The 18,648-nt window shown below is 51.8% G+C and overlaps 1 protein-coding gene across 18 annotated transcripts in view; it reads right to left on the minus strand.

Annotated features, from left to right (window-relative positions):
- Cacna1d (calcium voltage-gated channel subunit alpha1 D) overlaps positions 1-18,648 on the minus strand; it is a 297,754-nt gene that overhangs the window by 39,075 nt on the left and 240,031 nt on the right. For 6 of the 18 annotated variants that reach the window (XM_040746547.1, XM_040746548.1, XM_040746546.1 and 3 more), the window contains 7 exons: positions 17,167-17,368; positions 15,317-15,475; positions 13,745-13,855; positions 8,567-8,650; positions 8,015-8,098; positions 2,234-2,278; positions 1,706-1,834 (listed from right to left, as the gene is read on the minus strand). In XM_040746547.1, coding sequence (XP_040602481.1) covers positions 1,706-1,834; positions 2,234-2,278; positions 8,015-8,098; positions 8,567-8,650; positions 13,745-13,855; positions 15,317-15,475; positions 17,167-17,368 — 814 coding nt within the window. 18 annotated transcript variants of the gene reach the window in all.

Here is an 18,648-nt window from a genome sequence, read left to right on the forward strand (position 1 = left end):
GTGCATCAGAAAGCTGGCAGGCCAACTACAGGCCTGGGGCTCTGTCGCCTGTGGCCTGGCCCACTGCTGCAGGTGGATCGCTTACTGGCATTCTATGTGGCTAGTCTCACCACAAGAGCTCTCCACATTTTCTCCCTAGACATCCAGATGTTTGAGGACTGGGCTGATACAGTGTTGCAAGACAAATCACTACTCTGTCACATGGCTCCTTTATCTACTGTTTTTTTTTTAAGTTTAATAGTTTCTTCAAGAAATAGGGTTGTCTTGCATGAATGCATTCCATTATTCTAGTAACCCATCTCTGGAGCTTGGCACACTTGACCATGGAGGATCGCAGGGCTTGGCTACACTCAGGTTCTCCTGTCTAGGGTACTGGCCTTGTCTGTCTCTGAGCCATGCCTCCATTCCTCAGTCTCGATCCTCCTCAGCAGGACTGTGATTTCCTTTCTGTGAGCTTTTCGTCTCCCTACACACTGTCTCTCCCCCTTTCCCCTACTCACTGTAAAATAAGTAATAAATACATCACTATTATTACTTGAATTTTTTTACTACTTATCTCAGAGGTGGTGAGTGGCAAACTTGAATTTTCCTTTTCTTTATATAACTTCACTGGCTCCCATGAACATTCCACTCATGGATGACACACAGCTAATGGAGGAGAGGAGACGCACGGCTCACGCTCTGCAAGGTTTGCGCCTGCTCATGGGTCACCCGCATGGCTGCACCTTTAATCACAAATCTCTGTCTGCTCCTCGCCCTCCACCAGCTCTGCCTAGAAGAGCGTCATGTCTACAGCAGGGTGCCAGAAGGTGCGAGAGAAGCTGGTTCTCCTGGGGGGGGGGGGGGTCTAGCACCAACAAGAGGAATCGCAGGTGTCCAACGCGGCCTGGTTGAAACCTAAATGGACTGAATCCCCCCCCATCCATGAAGCACTCATAACCCAGTGAAGGCAGAGAACCCATCTAAGGGAGAGGCTGTGTGGTGGTGTTGAACGAGAATGGTCCGCATAGACTCGTTCGTTTGTTTGAATGCTGATTCCCAGGGGAAGACTAGGAGGTGTGGTCTTGTTGGATGAGGTGTGTGTCCCTGGGTGTGGGCTTGGACCTAGTTGCTGTGCCTGTCTGTCTGTCTGTCTGTCTTCTCTCTCTCTCTCTCTCTCTCTCCTTCCCTCCCTCCCTCCCTATAATGTGAAGATAAGATATGAGCTCTCAGCTACTTCTCCAGCACCCATGCCTGCTATCCGCTGCTATCCCGCTGCCATGCCGACCATGAGACTGCAGACAAGCTCCAGTTGAGGGCTTTATTTTATAAGTTGCCTTGGTTATGATGTTTCATCCCAGTGCTATAACAGTGACTAAGACAAGGCTGACAGGTTTCGGGGAATGTGTAGTGAGACCTTCCCTCTCTCAGACACCACGGTTGCTGGACGTCCTGGGCCATCAAAAGTTCTGGAAACTTACATTTCTTCCCATCTGGAAAATGCTGCTGACCTCTGAGTTTCAGTGTCTTCTTTCTGCCTTTCGTGTCCTACTCGGTTTATCCAAAGTAGTGCTGGTGTCGTCCCCTCCGGCATCCCACAGTCACTACCGACCCAGCGGTCACTCAGAGGGAGCTGGGGGGGGGTCTTCCAGGACAGACGTCAATCCCTGACTCACACACGCCCCCAAGGACAGCAAGGGACAGTCGCGGGTACGGCTGCTCTTACCTGGAAGGACTTAATGAAAGTCCACAGCAGAGTCCGGATGCCTTCGCCCCTGCTGAGAAGCTTCACCAACCGCATCACTCGGAAAAGACGGAAAAAGGTGATGGAGATTCTATTGCTCTCTTCAGAGTTCTGAAGGGTTATCATGGAGAGGTCAAACCCAGTGGGAAGCAGAACATGCAAACACTTTCAGAAAAACAGCAACAGACGCAAAGGTGGCAGAGGTAAGGTCTGGAGATGTGTTTCTAGGGCCCTTTTTCACCTCAGAAAGCATGACATGAAAGGAAGAGAGACATGCTAACAACACAGGGCTTGGGGGGGCGGAGACTGCATCCACACGGCACATGCAATGTCCACGTGTTCTACTGTGTTAGAGGAGAATGTTGGGCCTGCTCGAGAGCACTGGACACTGATGACGAATGCAAACCCTGCAGACACTGTTCTGGAAGGACAGTCATGGAGAACACAGAACACCAGTCAAATAAACTCGGGGAGAAGGCCCAGCCCCCTGGGGACGGTCACTGATCTTACCCCTGGAGTAGCGGTTGGGAGAGGGAGACTTTCACTTTCAGTTGGCTTTAAGAGATCAAAGATTGAAATGTGTTAATGAAGGGGGAAGGGAGCATCAGCTCAGTTTCCCCCGTTTTTACCGGTGTGCAGTTAGTGTCTCTGGTCAACACCGTTGCTCCCTCCCTGAGAAAAACACCAGGGCTTCATTCTAGAGCTGGACTGGAGGTGGGGGACGGCCACTGGCAGACACACAGACACACTATCCTAGGCTGGGTTCCTCCCAGGGATGTGAGGTACCGGTACCGGGCAACTGGCTAGTCAAAGATTATGGTACGGACCTCAGCAGCCTCTAAAGACAGGCTCAGAGGAACCTCCGCTTCTCTGGCTCAGTCAAAGGAGCTGACCTCCTGCAGCAGGGCCTTCCAGCCCAGAGTAACTCTAGTCTGGGGAGGGGGAAGGGAACCAGTGGCTCTGCCTGTGGTCTCCACACATGGCGGTCCGTTTGATCAACGCCTCTGCTGGCAGGCCTGGTCAGTGGAAGGGACAGAGGCAGGCTTCTCGCCAGCCACCTGCGCTGCTTGGTCTGAAGTTCAGCCTGGCCCCAGTCAGGCAAGCACTCCAGTTTTCAGGACTCTGGGAGAACATGGTAGGGCTGAGCCCCAGCAGCTCTGCCTCACTCAGGTCTGACCATGGGCCTGGTGACGGGGCCTCGTAGCACACCAAGGAATGGTGCTCATTGGTTTGCTCTCACCTTCGCCAAGGGCTTAGCCCTTTCTTAACTCCACTCAGTGCTCACCCAGGACCTTAGGGAGCTGCTTAAGAAAATCCAAAGACGCCCACCGGGGGCAAGTCTTCCCTACCAGGAAGTAACAATATCAAGGATGGAGGAAGGACGGCCTCCTGTCTCTCTGTCACTGTCACTTGCAGTGAGACTGCATGACTCCCAACCAAGGCTCCCCGGGGCACACAGTAAAACAGTGCCTGGGAGGTGAGCGGATAGCTTCTAGATGATTCCTCCCCTGGGGACATGGGGGGGAGAAAGGCTTGATTCTTATGCTGATTCCTGGGTTCAAAGAGAAGGATTCTTTGGCCTCAGTGAGAGAAAAATGGGTTTGGATACACTGGACGACGACTGTAATTCAGCAGCGACTCTGGACCCAGGGACAGGTCCTGATCACCAGAAAGGGCTCTCGTCCACCCGATGGACACTCAGAGCAGGATCTCTGCCATGGGCATGTCAGAACTCGGGGTCCATCAACTTGTTTAGTCCTTTTACCACCTCACCCCAGAATTAATGATGTATCTTTAAAGGGATGAGGTATTTGCTTTGCTTTTTAATTAGACAGGGAATGGTGGGGAGGGTCTCATGTACCTTGGATTGGCCTCAAAATCTACTCCCTCTGTTTCTGCCTCTCAAGTTCTGGGGTTACAGGTGTGAGCCACTGGGCCTAGCTTAGATCATGGGGTTTTTTTGTAATTGTTGTCCCCAAATCACTCTCCCCTAAGGACTGTGGAGAGGAGGCTTCACTCTTGCCCCCGCAGCTAGCTAGACTGTGCACATGTGAAAGTGTGTGTGTGTGTGTGTGTGTGTGTGTGTGTGTGTGTACAGCTCCACTTGTCCATGCTCAGAGGACTGGACAGGGCAGAGCAGAGCCCTCTACAGCTGTGTCACTAAAATACACACGTGCGGGGTCTGTAGGAGCAGAGAAAGCCTCCAGCCTGTTCTCTCTGGCCGCCCTCGTCTGCTTGCTCCTCTGTGTTGCTCCGTGATGAGGTCAAGTTATGATCCTCCTCCTTTGGGCTGGTAAAAGTTGGCTAAATTGGCTTCTGAAATGTGTGTCTTTTTAAGCGTGTCTATCCGAAGGATGACAATCGTCAAATCTTAATTAAGTTCAAATCCACTCCACAGCTGCCTCCAGCTCCCACGTACTGGAATTACAGGTGCAGACCACAACATCTAGCCAAACTGTTTTTCTTTCTTTCTTTTTTTTCTTTTTGGAGGGGGAGGAGAGGAGACAGCATTTGTCAGGAGACAAAGCAGTGAACCACACAACCCAGGAAGGAGAGAACAAAGCACTTCAGGCTTCATGCACCCCCCAGAGTGGCCTGAGACAGCACGGGCCCCGCCACACACTGCAGGGCAGGAAGGGCTGCTATGGGGGAAGATGTAACTGGACATCAATGGGAGGGGGGCACGCAAGTTGACAAAATAGCTTCCAAACTGGAAGGCCCCTAGAATGGCTTTGCTGATCCTGGGTCGCACGCTAACGCCACCAATGCCCACGTGCCACCCGAGTTGTTTGCTAAACTGATCGGGGTCCTTCCGTACTTCAGGAACTTTGAAAGCCACAGAGCTATTCTAATATGCTGTCAGAGTGGAGGGTCTTGGTCCTTAGCCCACAGAGATACTGGACCAAGCGTTTAGCAGACAGCTCTCGGCAGCGGGGTAGTGGTCACAGAGAGTAGAGCCACTAGAAAAGCCCACATGGGCTGACACAGCTGAGCAGAGCCTCGGGAGGCCGGCCTGGGATCAGAATCTGGATGCAAGGGGATTGAACTCCACCTCTATCTTCTTTCTAAGGGATAGAGGGGCGCTGGGAACGAATGGGTAGAGGATGGGCAAGGAGCATTTGTGACCTGGCCCTGTGCTCAACTTTTTAGATCGCCCATGAAGAACACTGCAGGGCTGGAAGCAGGCTAAGGCTTGCTCCCCATGTGCCTTTCTTTCCAAGAATGGCCTCGAGGGCCTGGGTGACCCACGTTCAATAGGATCCCACTATCGCCTGAAGGTTTGGGACAGAAGGCTTCAGCAGCTTCTGCTATCGCAAGGTCATGTCCCTCCCTCAGCCCGGTCCCCGGCTACCTCAACATGGAGTTGAGAGCTAAACCGAGAGCCTCGCTGTGACTACAAACTGCACGAGCCGGCAGAGGCAGTGTCTAGGTCGGGCACGGGACAAGGCGGCGGCAACTCTCAGGATCTAGGAGTGAGCCCCCTAGTGCCACAGTTTCTAGGCAAGAGGGCGCTCTCTCTCTCTCTCGGGCAACAATGGGATGGAAAAAAGACTGAATGCCAGCAACAGCCGTCCCTGGGCCAGAAAAGTTGTTGCTTGGCCATTTCAGAACTCGAGGAACAAACAGGCATCAAAACAGAAAAGCAAAGTAAGTCCGTCAGGTGCCACCCATCATTTCAGCAGCTTGGTGACGTTATTACAACCAAAGGTGAAGGGGACAGGACCAGGAAAGCCAGCACACACCATGAGCACGCAGGGTGGGAGCACGCAGGGACGGAAAGACGGGAAGGGCCAGGTGAGCATGCGAACAGGACGATGCAAAGGGCCATCAAAAATTTGTTGTTGTTGTTGTTGCAAAGACTGCAAAACAAGCTAAGAGTCCTCATTTTTCCCAGGCCACATCGTTCGCCGTGGAAGGCCATGTTGGCAAGCCACATGGCCAATGTGACTGACCAAGGAAGCCCGAGCCCAGGCCCCGGTTAGGGACAAGGACATATGGGAGAAGAAACGGTTCAGGTGCCCATGGATGATCCTTAGCGAGTCCTGCGAAACTCAGTGAAACACCCAAGGTGGGAAGCAGAAACCGGAAGTATACAGTCTCTAGAAGCGCTTTTGCCTAATGACTTCACCGTATATATGATTATATATACTTGCCGCTACAATTTTCTAAAAATAAAACCAACACGAAAAACCAATTAGGCAACAGAAAGGGAAGATCAACAGAGTCTGGGGGGGAGAGAGAGCACAGCAGGTTAAACATCATAAAACATGATGATGATGATGATGATGACGGCAACTCAAACCAGACAACAATGGGCCAAGGGTGTTCATGCTGTTGACTTTGGACATCAGGAGACAAGGCTACCGGAGATGAGATATGCACTGCTCTCCTTGGGAACTGTGTGTATATGGAAGGGTGTGTGTGTGTGGGGGGGGAATAAATATTTCCATCCCAGAATATTTGTAACATTAGAGAATGAGAAGTTTCTTCTGGTGTGTTTCGTTTCGTTTTGTTTTTTTTTTTTTAAATCATTGATTATTCCCAGAGCCTAGCTCCAGGCCTACAAGAGGTAGATGCCCAGTAAAACTGGTGAAGAACAGAATCAATGAGCAAGGAGTATAATAACCTTTGTGTCAAGGGACAGGGGACAAACACGGATCTCTATAGGTAGCTCAGGGTGGGGGGCTGCCAAGGCCAAGACTAAGGAGCGCTTGGTCTCAGAACACAGCTAGCCAGGGAACTGCCACTGACTGGCGGCACATTTGAGAACTGGGAATATTCCCCAGTGTGAGCCTCCAACAAGAGCTGGACATCACGGAAGAGGCCTTGCACAGACACTTGACACAAACTGCCAACTAGACACTCAAGCCTAGACCTCCCTCATCCACAGGGAAGCAGGACCGCCCCGAGGCACTGACAGGCAAGGCCAGGCCAGGGTTTAAGAGTAGGGCCAGCTTCCAGTCCACGAAGCAGGTGTTGCCTCTGAGTGTACCAAGTCACACGAGCTGGCCAGCAGGCAAGCAGCATGAGAAAGCTGGGTGGCTGATGAACGCGCTTCAGCTACATCCTGGTACCCAGAAAATAAGAGTTTATGACCTCTGGCTCACAGCACCTAAAACGTCTGTTAGGACAACAGTTTAGGGTATGTCAATATCTGTCCTAGGTTGTTTCTGATCCATGGGAGGTTCCTCGGCACACGTCATAAATCCTTCACATGCCTTGAGGTGATTAAAGCAGTCACCGGTCATGCCACGTGAGAGCCAAGGTAGGGTCCTGCTTATGTTGCACCCAAACGCCATTTACATATCAGGAATGGCAGTTTTATAGCTGCCTGTGGAATATGTCTCGTAAGGCTGAATTAGATTATCTAAGTCTCGGCTTAAGGAGGTTGGGGATGTGTGTACTCAGGCCAGGCCTAGTGAAATGTCATCTTAGTATTGGCATGGCACCAGGATGGACTTGACAGTTCTCAGCCCTGCCTATGTCAGCCAGGCAGAGCAGGGCACTGGGGTGGCGGGAGGCGGCCCCGGGCTGGCAACACAGAGCGAAAGCCGACACCATGCAAAAGGCACTTCCCCAAGCTCCGTTTACCCGCCTTTAAGGACATGCGCACTGGCGTCCACTAGAGCCTGCCTGTGAACTCGATACAGGCCAACAGACAGGGCCCCTGACTGCCCGCCTCTGGCCTTCACTTGAGGAAGCTGCTGCTCCCCCTCTCCAAATCTGAAGCTCGAGTCGTCAGACTGCCCGCCCGCGGTCCATCTGCTACGCACGTGCCCCCTCTTCAAGAATAGACTGCACGTGACAGAGAGGGCACCGGATCTCTCCTGACACACACCAGCATCACTCTTTGGGGATTAAGGGCCAGCGTCACCATCTGGACTCAGAGCATACTCAAAGCCAGGAGGACAGCGGCAGCAACCATCTTAAAGCCAGGTATGGCTGGAGGCATCTTCCGTGCCTCCCAGAACAATGTGGGTACCAGGTACACACCACTAACTATAGATGGAAATACTGAGGCACAAAGCAGTCAGGAGATCAGCTGGATACCCAGCTAGAGAGCCATGGTGCCCTTAAGACTTGAGTACAATTGTTTGGGTCTCCGTTGCTTTAGGGGAGATGGAGATAGGACAAGGGACGGGAGACGGCAAATTGACTCTCATCTCTTAAAATGAATTAGTGCCTGCAACTCTTATGAGCATTGGAGATTCACGGGTGGGCCTTCTAGTCTCTTCTACGCCAGGCTTAACGAAAACAATCACGTTAAAGGACACAAAGTTTGCTACTTACATTCACTTCAGTTATAGCAATATCAACGACGCTACCCACAACAATTAAGGCATCAAAAGTGTTCCATGCATCAGTGAAATAGTGCTGTTAGGCAAGCATTCAGAAGCCACAGAGGACAGGAAGCACAACAGGAAAAAAAAAAAAAAAAGAAGAAAAGGACAGCGTTAACAATATGCCATTCGACTGCCTGAAAAATTGCCCCAAGACAAACATGTCATAGATACGCCACTTTGGGTGGATTTTGACAGAGCAAATGGAACAACCAGAGACACCCTATCTTACCTTGCCCTACTAGTGCCTGGGGTCAGTGGTGCCAGAGAGCCAGCCAGCCCTGCAAAGGTGGTTTGTGTCTGCAGAGGCCTTGGGCTCAGGCTCTACTCTAGAAGGTTCTTTCCCACAGCCTCAGTGGGGGAAATGCCTGGTTTCCAACCAAGTGTTAACTGGGATCTGTGACTTGTCCAGGTGATGCCACAACAAGGCAGGGAGCAGAATGAGCAGAGGGAGAGGAGAGAGAGAGGAGAGAGGACGCAGGCCACACGGGTGCATACTTACGTCGGCTTCGCTGAGGGCCACGTCTATAATGCTGCCGATTACGATGAGGGAGTCAAACGTGTTCCAGGCGTCACTAAAATACCCCTGGACAGAGCAGGCAGGGCCAGATGTTTATGAGCACTCACGAAGGGAACATCACATGGATCATTTGAGGGGACACATCCAAGTCCCCTCAGCACCCATAGCAACCAGGGAGAGGGTCAGGGAAGCCAAAGGGGAGACAACAATACTGTCTACTGGTGGAAAGGGGCACAGAGGGGGTGGTTGTGCTCCTGTGTGTGTGAGAGAGGGCATGAGTAAGGATGGGTGCGTGCACACACACACACACACACAGACACACATAGACACATACATACACACATACACCCCGCAGACAGACAGACGGATGGACACACACACACACACACACAAACCACACAGACAGACAGATGGACGGACACACAAACACATCCCCCAGACAGATGGACGGATACACACATACACATGCCCCACAGACAGACGGGAGAACAGAAAGACACACACACATACCCCACAGACAGACAGACGGATGGACACACATACACACACACCACAGACAGACGGATGGACGGGCACACACACACCAAAGACAGATGGATGGACACACACACACACACATACCCCACAGACAGACGGGAGGACAGACAGATGGACACACACACTTACACACACACCATACACACACATACACACCCTGCAGACATATAGCCCTGGGCAGACAGAGGATAACCCTGTCCTGATATGCCGAGTGTCTACCTCAAACCCTCATGAGCTGAGGGAAGAGTGAGGCTCCTCCGTACTTCCAAGAGTCTCCAGCTGCCCTTGATTTCTGTTTTCTGACCTAAATCCACCAGATTGGCAGTCCCCCCTATCCTCACTAGTCTAGCAAAGACAATAGGCCATGTGTGGCAGCAGGATTCCCAAGAACTCTTGGTCTTAGGGACACTCATCTAAAGGCCATAGCTTATAGGAGACAGACATAGAGATGCACAGAGCCTCAGGGTAGGGCCCTGGGCAGAGAAACTCTCGGTTGTGGAGTAAAGACACGCCAAGGCAGGGTCTGTGGGGACAGCACCGAAGGCTGAAGAGGGTGCTTCGAGGATCCCAGATGACCAGTGGCCTCCTTCTACCGCGACCCTTGTAAGTGGATTCCTCTACATCCCTCAACATCCTCCCTGGCTCTTCCCAATCTTGGGATGCCTCTGCAACCTCCCCGGCCTTAATCAGCCCAAACCCACTCCCTCCTTTGAGCTTAGACAAATGCTAGCTCCTTCGTGGTGTTTTCCAGGTCCTTCTGTCTGTCTCTCTTCTTCTATCACAGTGACTGCACCTTCTCACGCCTTCACCCAGGAGCTCTACCACGCCGAGGCTTTCCAAGGACTGGGAAGCGTAGCTTTTTTCCCCTGTTATCACCTCCACCAACCCTGTCAGTCACCCAGAGCCTTGAACTCAGTCAATGTTTGAGACACTGTCACATGTCTTTCTCCACAAATTCATACCCTGGTTCTCAGCTGTCAGGTCCTATCTTGTGTCGGTTCTAACGTACTTGTGACTTGCAAATTTAGATGCATGTTCTGTGTGGTTTATGCCTTCGAGGAACCATCACACTAGAGGGTTCTCAGCTGGCCAAGCAGAGACAAGACAGGCGCCCCCCCCCAAGGTACGGACTTGGGACGTGAAACGTGGGGTCAGGGGCAGAGTAGAGAGCTGACCCCAGGGTACAAGAGAGCCTTCTGCTCCCTTCCCAAGGCACACCGGGCAACCGGGTCACAGGGTGCCTCCAGCGTCAGGGCTCTCTCTCTTAAAGCATTCATACTGCCGCAAGTGAGTAACAGCAGTTCTCTAACTGGCGGCATCATCACCGCAGACTCTGCTGACAGACAGGCCCTTCCCTCTTCTTTACAGACGCCCCTGCGGGGGGGGGGGGGATGTATGTATCCCTCAATCCGATGCTAAGACTACAAAGCACTCAGAGTGCCAAACACCGAGCCCCCTCCCCCTTCCCTCCCTGCACTACACACCCTGCTGTTCTCATCTTGCCTGATGGGTCCTCAGGAGGTCAGCCCTACCTCGTGTGTGTTGCGCAGCCTACCATGACCAGCATCCCTACTCTGAGCCATTCCGCCATCTGTGTATAAGATACTCTTCATGGAGCCTTTCCTGGTATACTGCGGTGGGTAAAATCCCTTAGAACCAGCGAGGAACTTTTTTGGAAATCCGACAGACTAAGGAAATCTTCCATGGTTCCAACATGGTACCCAAGTACCTACAGTAACGGACTTAAAGGTTGACTTCCCTTGTCTACAATACAGGAGGGTCTCATGGCATGAGTGGTTGGAGACAGAGGCTCTGGCCAGGTGGCTCTGACAGTCCCCGGGGAGGCGGAAATGTCCGGCGTCCCTGTCTTCCCACACATTGCTGCCCTGCTTAGCAGCCTCTTATTTAGTGAAATCACTGCCGTGGCAGCATGACTCAGCTCCGGCACTCTTCCTGCACTGAAGATACCATGGTTCCTCACCCAGGCCCTTCCCCGCCTACCCTTCCCGATGAAGGAGCGACACACTCCTCTATAACTGAACTGGGAAGCCAGGACCTCTCAAGGGAAGCCAGCAACCAAATCTTTCCCCCCTCCCTCCTTTCCTTTCTTCCCCTCTACCTGCCTGCAAAGCACTAGTCAGTCAGCCACACGTGTTTCTGACTCTGACATCTAATTTAATAGTGCTAGTTGGTTTGTTTTTCTGTGTTTTTTTGTTTGTTTTGTTTTTCTGTGTAGCCCTGGGCTGTCCTGGAATTCACTCTGTAGATCTCTAGTTAGTTTTAATTGTCTGGCTCACATGAGAGGAGAATCTCAATGAGGAATTATCTGGAATAGCAACGCTGGCAAGCCTGTGGGCAATTTTCTTAACTGAGCTAACTGAGGTGGGGAAGCCTGTCCTGGACGTGGGTGATGCAGGTAGTACCATTTCAAGGGCTGGGTCCTGGAGGGTGTAAGGATAGAGAGGTAGCCTATTGACCTGACCCGCAAGGACAGAGGGACCCTCAACAGCTGCTTTGTGAGAGAACACTCTCACTGGGCTTGGCTAGCGTGCGTCAACGGGAAGAATGGGCTTCAAAGGCCAGGCAGGACTTCAGGGAGAGCACTATGTCTTGATGACTCCATTCTCCTCCCATTGTCTGGCACAAAGTCATATAAGCCACCCCAGCAGCACCGCTATTCAAGAGCAACGACGCTGCTGTTATTGTAATGGTTCTCTGGGTTATAATTTGAGGTCACCTCAGGCCGTGAAAATATCTTGCTGAGTAAATCTTCAAAAGCGGTGCACTTGTTGGTAGAGATCACCCCATCTAAATGCTCTGATCCAGGAGCACTGATTGCAAATTAGCCCCTGAGGTGTAAGTGTTTTTACCTATCTGCTCACACGGCACTGGGCACCCCTCCCAGGCTTGGAGACTCACCGGGCCAGGCAATGTGCAGCGAGCCATTGAGGGGTATGTGCACAGACACACACTCTCATGTACTCCACACACACACACACACACACACACACACACACACACACACACACGGCACACATGTATGCACACAAACAGACACACACTCTCAGGTGATCACACGCCGTGGGGTGAGTGTGTTCTCAGCCTGGACAAGCTTTGAAAGAACGTCAGAGCTTGACGACCAGGCACAGGAAGACACGGCACCAAGTTTCTGGGAAACGTCCCTCGGGCTGTTCCACGCGCGTCTCTCGAGAACGCGCCGCGTTCTGACTCTGCAACCTTTCCCATCAGCTCAGACAAATATTGTTCAGAGAAGCAGAGGCGGAAGAGAAAGCAAACCAAAGTCCCCAAGGAGGCTCTGATGAATTTGGAAAAAGAAGGGGAATGTGTATGTAGGTAGGTATGGACAAGTCACAGCACGTAACATCTGGCCATGCTTAAGGTGCCAAATTTGAACCCACTGCAATCGCCCACCCAATTAATCACTTACAAATGTCCTTTCTTTTTGGTCCACAAAGATCCGATTAAAGATTGCCCAAGAATTACTTCAAAGTAAAGAAAGGAACGGGCTGGGAATTCAAATTCTGAATAACTGTAGAGTGTGTGAACCCAACCATTTCTGAGGTTGCACCGTATTTTCTGGACACCTGCACGCAGAGTACAAACACTATGCACCAGGCTCTGTCATTCTCTCTTCCGAGAGCTGAGGTCTGTGTTAACCCTTGGGGAAGGCTCCCCCGCCCCAAGTCAGCTCCTCTCTGCTCCTCAGTCTAGGGCTTCAGAGTGAAGGAACACCATTGCTTATAGGCAGCGGCGTTGCTGTAATGGTGGCAGTCGCAGTCTCCAGCATGGTTCTACATGCCAGGCCCCCTTAGAACACTGAATGGAGTAAATCCTTACTTTCCACAATAGCCCCCACAACTGGACTATGAGTACCCTCACAGAACACATGAGGGAAAGAGGGGCACGGGGCGGTGAAGTAAGTTGCGACGGACTGAGGATCTGGTTTCAGATGTTTCACTGTTGTGTTCTTTGATGCCAAGCCACACGACGGCTCGTGACACCACAAGCCTCTGGGCTTTGTGGGCCTGGGCTGACTTCCTCCCAAAGAGGGCACAATGCGGCCATTCCTTCAACATAGTGTAACATAGTTCACGCCACATCTTCTTACAAACAGTGGAACTTTTCTAAATCCAACAGACCAAAGATGGTGTGGCGGCGAGAGGAACCGGAACTTTCCATAAAAGGGAAAAAGGGAAGCTATAGAGCAGCAACACATAGGAGCTGTCTTCAAGCTAGAAATCTCGGAGTGAAATCAGGGTCACTCTTCCTGATGATTATCAGACACTCCCCCGGTGCTCAGATAATGAGTTACATTTTCCTGAGACAACACCAGACGCCACTCAAAATCAGAAAACCAGGTTTCACGGTGAAAATTCCCACTTCTCTCCTCTCCTTTTCTCAGAATTCTTTTCATAAGCTTTTGGTTTTGCATATTTATTTTCCCATGTGTAGACAGATGTCCTAATCAGATTTTAATGTTCTCAGATGGCAACCAACTTAGCTACAGTCTAGCATAATTCAGCAACACGAGGCTAAAAGGAAGCAGGTCCTTCTCTAGGGCAACTCAACAACAACCTTTGCCAAGCAGACCCGGCAGCTTACCTTGGGCTTAAACGCAATGACTTTCAAAACCATCTCGACAGTGAACACCCCCGTGAAGACCATGTTCAGAATGTCCATGGCATCATTGAACATCTTGGACTGCTCGTAGTGCTGTGGATAAAGACAAAGGAACCGCTGTAAAAATGTCATGATCTCACACCCTCGCGACGGGAGGTCCCTGCCACCTGCACCCTGGGCAGGGGGTGGGGCATTTCCCACCCTCCAGCACAGCATCCTCTCCAAGAAGTTCAACCCAGTACTGCAAGGCCATACGATGAACTTCCAGAAAGCACAGGAGGTGGGTGTTCATAACACCATGAGGATGATTGGACGATGGAGGAAACAGCATGCCCATTCTTTCAGACCAAGGTAAGGGGGGGGGTCACCCTCTCTCTGTTGGGAATGACGCTCAGGTCCTTGACTAACACACTGAAGATACCACCTAAATGTCTATGGATAAAGGTAGAATTTGATTAGTGCTAAATCATACACTGCTTTTTTTTTTAAGGTTTATATCTTATTAAAGGAGGTGTTACCTAGGCGTTACACCTTCCCCTAGATCAACACACAGACCTTTTCATTTTTAACTTTAAGAATGCGTCTGAATATGTGTGTTTGACTACGGACCTGTCTCCACAAAGAACTGATGGTTTGAACTGCGTTAAGTTCTTCATGCCTGGGAGAACCCTGCCTATGGAGCGTGGCTCTTGCTTTCTGACCTAGCGTCATATCCGACCATCACTGCTGAGAGATTGTCAACACTACTCTGCATTTGACTTGGCCAGGGTCAGCAAGGAGTTACTATAATTCGGGCCCATTATTTCAAAAAGCTAAGAAATCTTGCACTACTACTGGGAGCCCCTTGAGGACAGAAATGTAACTTGGGTTTTCCTTTTCACCACTGAGAGCCACTGGGACAGGTCCAGACCAGAGTCCAGACGCAGGGACCAGAGAGATGGCTCGCAGGTCAAGAGCGCTTGCTCTCACAGAGGACCTGGGTTGGGTTCCCGGCACCCACACGATGGCTCACAATCATCCATAACTGCAGTTCCAGGGGATTCAAATCCCTCTTCTGCGGGCATCAGGCACATACGTGGTGCACATACATGCGTGGCAGCAAGACATTCATAGATGTAAAATTACATTTAAAAATCTAAAAATGATTTCCCACATTACTCATCTGGAAAGTATGGCTCAGGGATGAGATCCCCAGGGCCACCAGCTGGTAAGGACAGGAACCAGGACGGATGGAAGCTGAGGCCTATGTGGCGTCAGGGCTTTGGTACTCAAGCTACTCCTGGGTCCAGGATCCATGCTAAAGCTTACATACAGGCTCCACAGGAGCACTGCCCACAGCTCTATCATGGGTCCAGACGTGCAAGTGACCTCACGTGTCCACGGCGACAACCGTCAGGCAGAGTGAAACTCTGACCACCCCGCGGCCCAGGCTTTATCGGAAAGTCGGACCCCTTCTCTCGGGAGGTGGAGTGTGCTAACCCTCAGGATCTGGGGCCCCCGGTGCTGTGTGGGCACACCCAGACGTCATCCCCACACAGTGGCCTCCGTTGTTACCTGCATGGCCAGGCAGAGCGTGTTCAGCATGATGAGGACGAACATCATGTATTCGAAAGGCGAGGAGTTCACCACGTACCAGAACTTGTACTGGTAGGGGTTTTTGGGGATGTATCTCCGTAAGGGGCGTGCTTTCAAGGCATACTCAACACACTGACGCTGTAACGGCAGGAAGGGGGCAAACACAGGGGTTTTGAGGGCTTCCAGGGAAGGGGCGCATAGCTGCGGTCACACCTGCCTAGAAGAGCTCACCCTGGCTCTCAAGGACGCAGCCCTGAACTCCAGGGGCAAAGCAGCGGAACGGCCACTGTGCTGGCTCGGACTTGTAGGTGGAGCTCACACAGCCGAGGCTCTATGGTGTCTCCCTTCCTTCTTCCTTCCTTCCTTCCTTCCTTCCTTCCTTCCTTCCTTCCTTCCTTCCTTCCCTTCTTCCTTCCTCCTTCCTCCTTCCTTCCTTCCTTCCTTCCTTCCTTCCTTCCTTCCCTCCCTCCCTCCCTCTCCTCTTCTCTGCCTTCACTCCAGACACAGTTGGCTTTAGACAAGTTCTCTGTGTTTGGGACTCAGTGTCACTCTAACTCTAGAGACACCAGATCACAACCTATTTGGGACTTTAGGGTCACACACACGCACGCACGCACGCACGCACACACGTAACACCAGCTCTGCATGGTTTGCCTAGCCTAGCCTCTCCACTCATCTTCCTTGGGCAGGCAAAGAAATGAGCCACATTTCTCCCAGGTTGTCACCGGTAGGGTCTACAAGGACACTGACACAGGAAACTGCCTCCACGAACCAAGCCAGCACGCCCTCACATATGGCCACAGCTGCCACCTGGGCAGATAACCCTCATGAGACCATGGCCACCACTGCAGGGAGCCAGCACTGCCAGGCCAGACCATTCTTGCTCACCATAACAGCAGGGATGTGTCTGACAGAGGACAGGGGAAAACCCTCAGAACAGACTTTCAAACTCATACGGTAAAGGTTCAAAAGCACGTCTGCGGGGTAACTCCTTCATGCCTTCATAAACAGTCTCGAGGTGAGATAAGGGGTCAAGATTCCGGGAGCAGAGAGATGCACCTAATGTCACTGAGCAGGCACAGGCAGAGCGCACAGTCAGAGCACAGGCTCTTGGTTTCTTTGCTGTAGCTCCTAGTGAGAGCCAAGGCTCCTACTTCTAGACCAGCTAAAACGGGGAGGTCGGGAGAGGGCTTGAACAATGCCAGCAAAACTCTACAGCCAAGTTCAAAGTTTCCATCTCTTCCTACTAAGTGACAGCTTATTTTGATCGAGGCCAAGCGTGGTCCCCCAGAAGACACCTGGCAATCTCTGGGAATACTTTGGTTTCCTACTGGAGGAAGGCGATGCCAGGGTGTCACTTGGGTAGAGACCAGGGATTCTGCCCCTTGCCCTACAGCTGTGCCCCGGAAGCACGAGCAAGAAGGGTCAGCCCACAGCATCAACAGCACAAAGGCAAGGAATGTCCGCAGCCAGCAGACATCAGCGAGCCTCCCCGCGGGGCCTGTGCGAGTTTGAATGAGTGATTTCCGGCTCTGGATGGCAGTACCATCAACTGGTCAGCCACGACCATGGGCGGTGGCCTCTTGGGGTTCTCCGACTCCTCACCACAAGCTTGGGGACTGGTCTCCCCGGTCAACAGTCTACCCTGTGTGTGTGTGTCTGGTGACTAAACTCTGCAGAGGCTCAACATGGCCGGCGGTGTGCTCTGAGCAGGGCCTGAGCCAGGGTGAACCCTCTCCTCTGTGTAGAGAAAGCCGTTGAGAGAGGGGGGTGCTCTGCTCTGGCTTGGGGGCGGGGGGGCAGAAGCACAAACAGTGTGTGACTTTAACCTGATTTTTGTCGAGCTCACAGTTCTTATACTCTTTTTCTCCCTGCTCCTGGAAGGTGACGATGACAAAGCCCACAAAGATGTTCATCATGAAAAAGGCAACGATGATGATGTAGATGATGAAGAAGATGGAGATCTCCACGCGGTGGTTGTAGACTGGACCGGCGTTCTCCCCGTTGGAGTCGATGGCTTTGTACAGCAACCTGGAGAAGAGGAAAACCGGTGAGGGCCTGCCAGCGCCACCGCCCATGCAGCCCTGCCCGCTGCCCACCAGATGCTCCCAGAATTCCTCCGCACAGTCATGGGGGCGGCGCCACCGCCCACACAGCCCCCACCAGATGCTCCCAGAATTCCTCTGCACAGTCATGGGGGCGGTGGGGGGGCAGGCATCGGGGCCCCTCGACACAGCCTGGTCAATGAGGCCCCTTCAGCCTTCGGCCCAGACAGCTAGTAACTAGATGGGGGAGGGGTTACCCAGATATAATCATCCAGAGAATGTCTGGAGAACTGAAAAGTCAAAAGGATTTCACAAACCGTCCACGGTGCAGCCTTCTGTTAACAGGTAAGAGATGAGGCATATCAACAGATGTGGGGACACCAGACCTTGAGCAGAAACCCACTTCCCCTTCGGCCTGGGAGCAGGCATCTGTGTAATGTTTACTGAAAACAATTCAGTGCTTTAAAGCTCTTGATAGGGCTCAGATAAGGGCTTGCTCACTGAAATACCATGCCTTTCACACCCCCTACGGCTAGATGCCTCTTCCTGTTTCCCTGTGGTGTCTCCCCGATTCTGGGGCCGGAGATTAAACCACCAGCCAGGAGGAAAGAATGGTATGTAGATGAATGGCAGAAGTCCTTAAAAAGGGAAGCTCCTTTTTCTTAGAGAGACTTCTCCTGAGACTTCTCTCTCCTAAGCGGACTTGGAATCTCCTCCTAAGCTGACTTGGGAAGCATAAAGTTTTCTTAAAGCAACCGACCGGTCTCTGTGTCATCTATCCCGACCACCTCGCTACATTCTCGGATGCAGGCTGCACAGCAGGTGCGACAAACAGACATACTGAAGGAACTGAGAATTGTGTGTGCACTGACAGACACCCAGTACCCAACAAAATTTCTAACGTTAAGGGATACTCCAGCGTCAGACAGAACTCTTTTTTTTTATTTAAATTAGAAACAAGTTTGTTTTATATGTCAATCCCAGTTCCCTCTCCCTCCCCTCCTCCCCAGGGAGAGTGAGGTCTTCCATGGGGGATCTTCAAAGTCTATCACATCATTTGGAGCAGGGCCTAGGCCCTCCCCTGTGTGTCTAGGCTGAGAGAGCATGCCTCCATGGGGAACAGGCTCAGACAGAACTCTTAAGAAGGACATTGTCGTAAGCCACCCCCAACTTCAACTAATCTACTCTAACGCAGTCAGCCCTTCTCTAGCCCACCCCATGTCCAAAAGCTTTCCTGTCCTCTCTGGTCATCATTACTTCTCTCTG

This window comes from Mesocricetus auratus, unplaced genomic scaffold (assembly GCF_017639785.1).
Source record: "Mesocricetus auratus isolate SY011 unplaced genomic scaffold, BCM_Maur_2.0 Super-Scaffold_100006, whole genome shotgun sequence".
In the NCBI taxonomy this organism is placed as follows: Eukaryota; Metazoa; Chordata; class Mammalia; order Rodentia; family Cricetidae; genus Mesocricetus; species Mesocricetus auratus.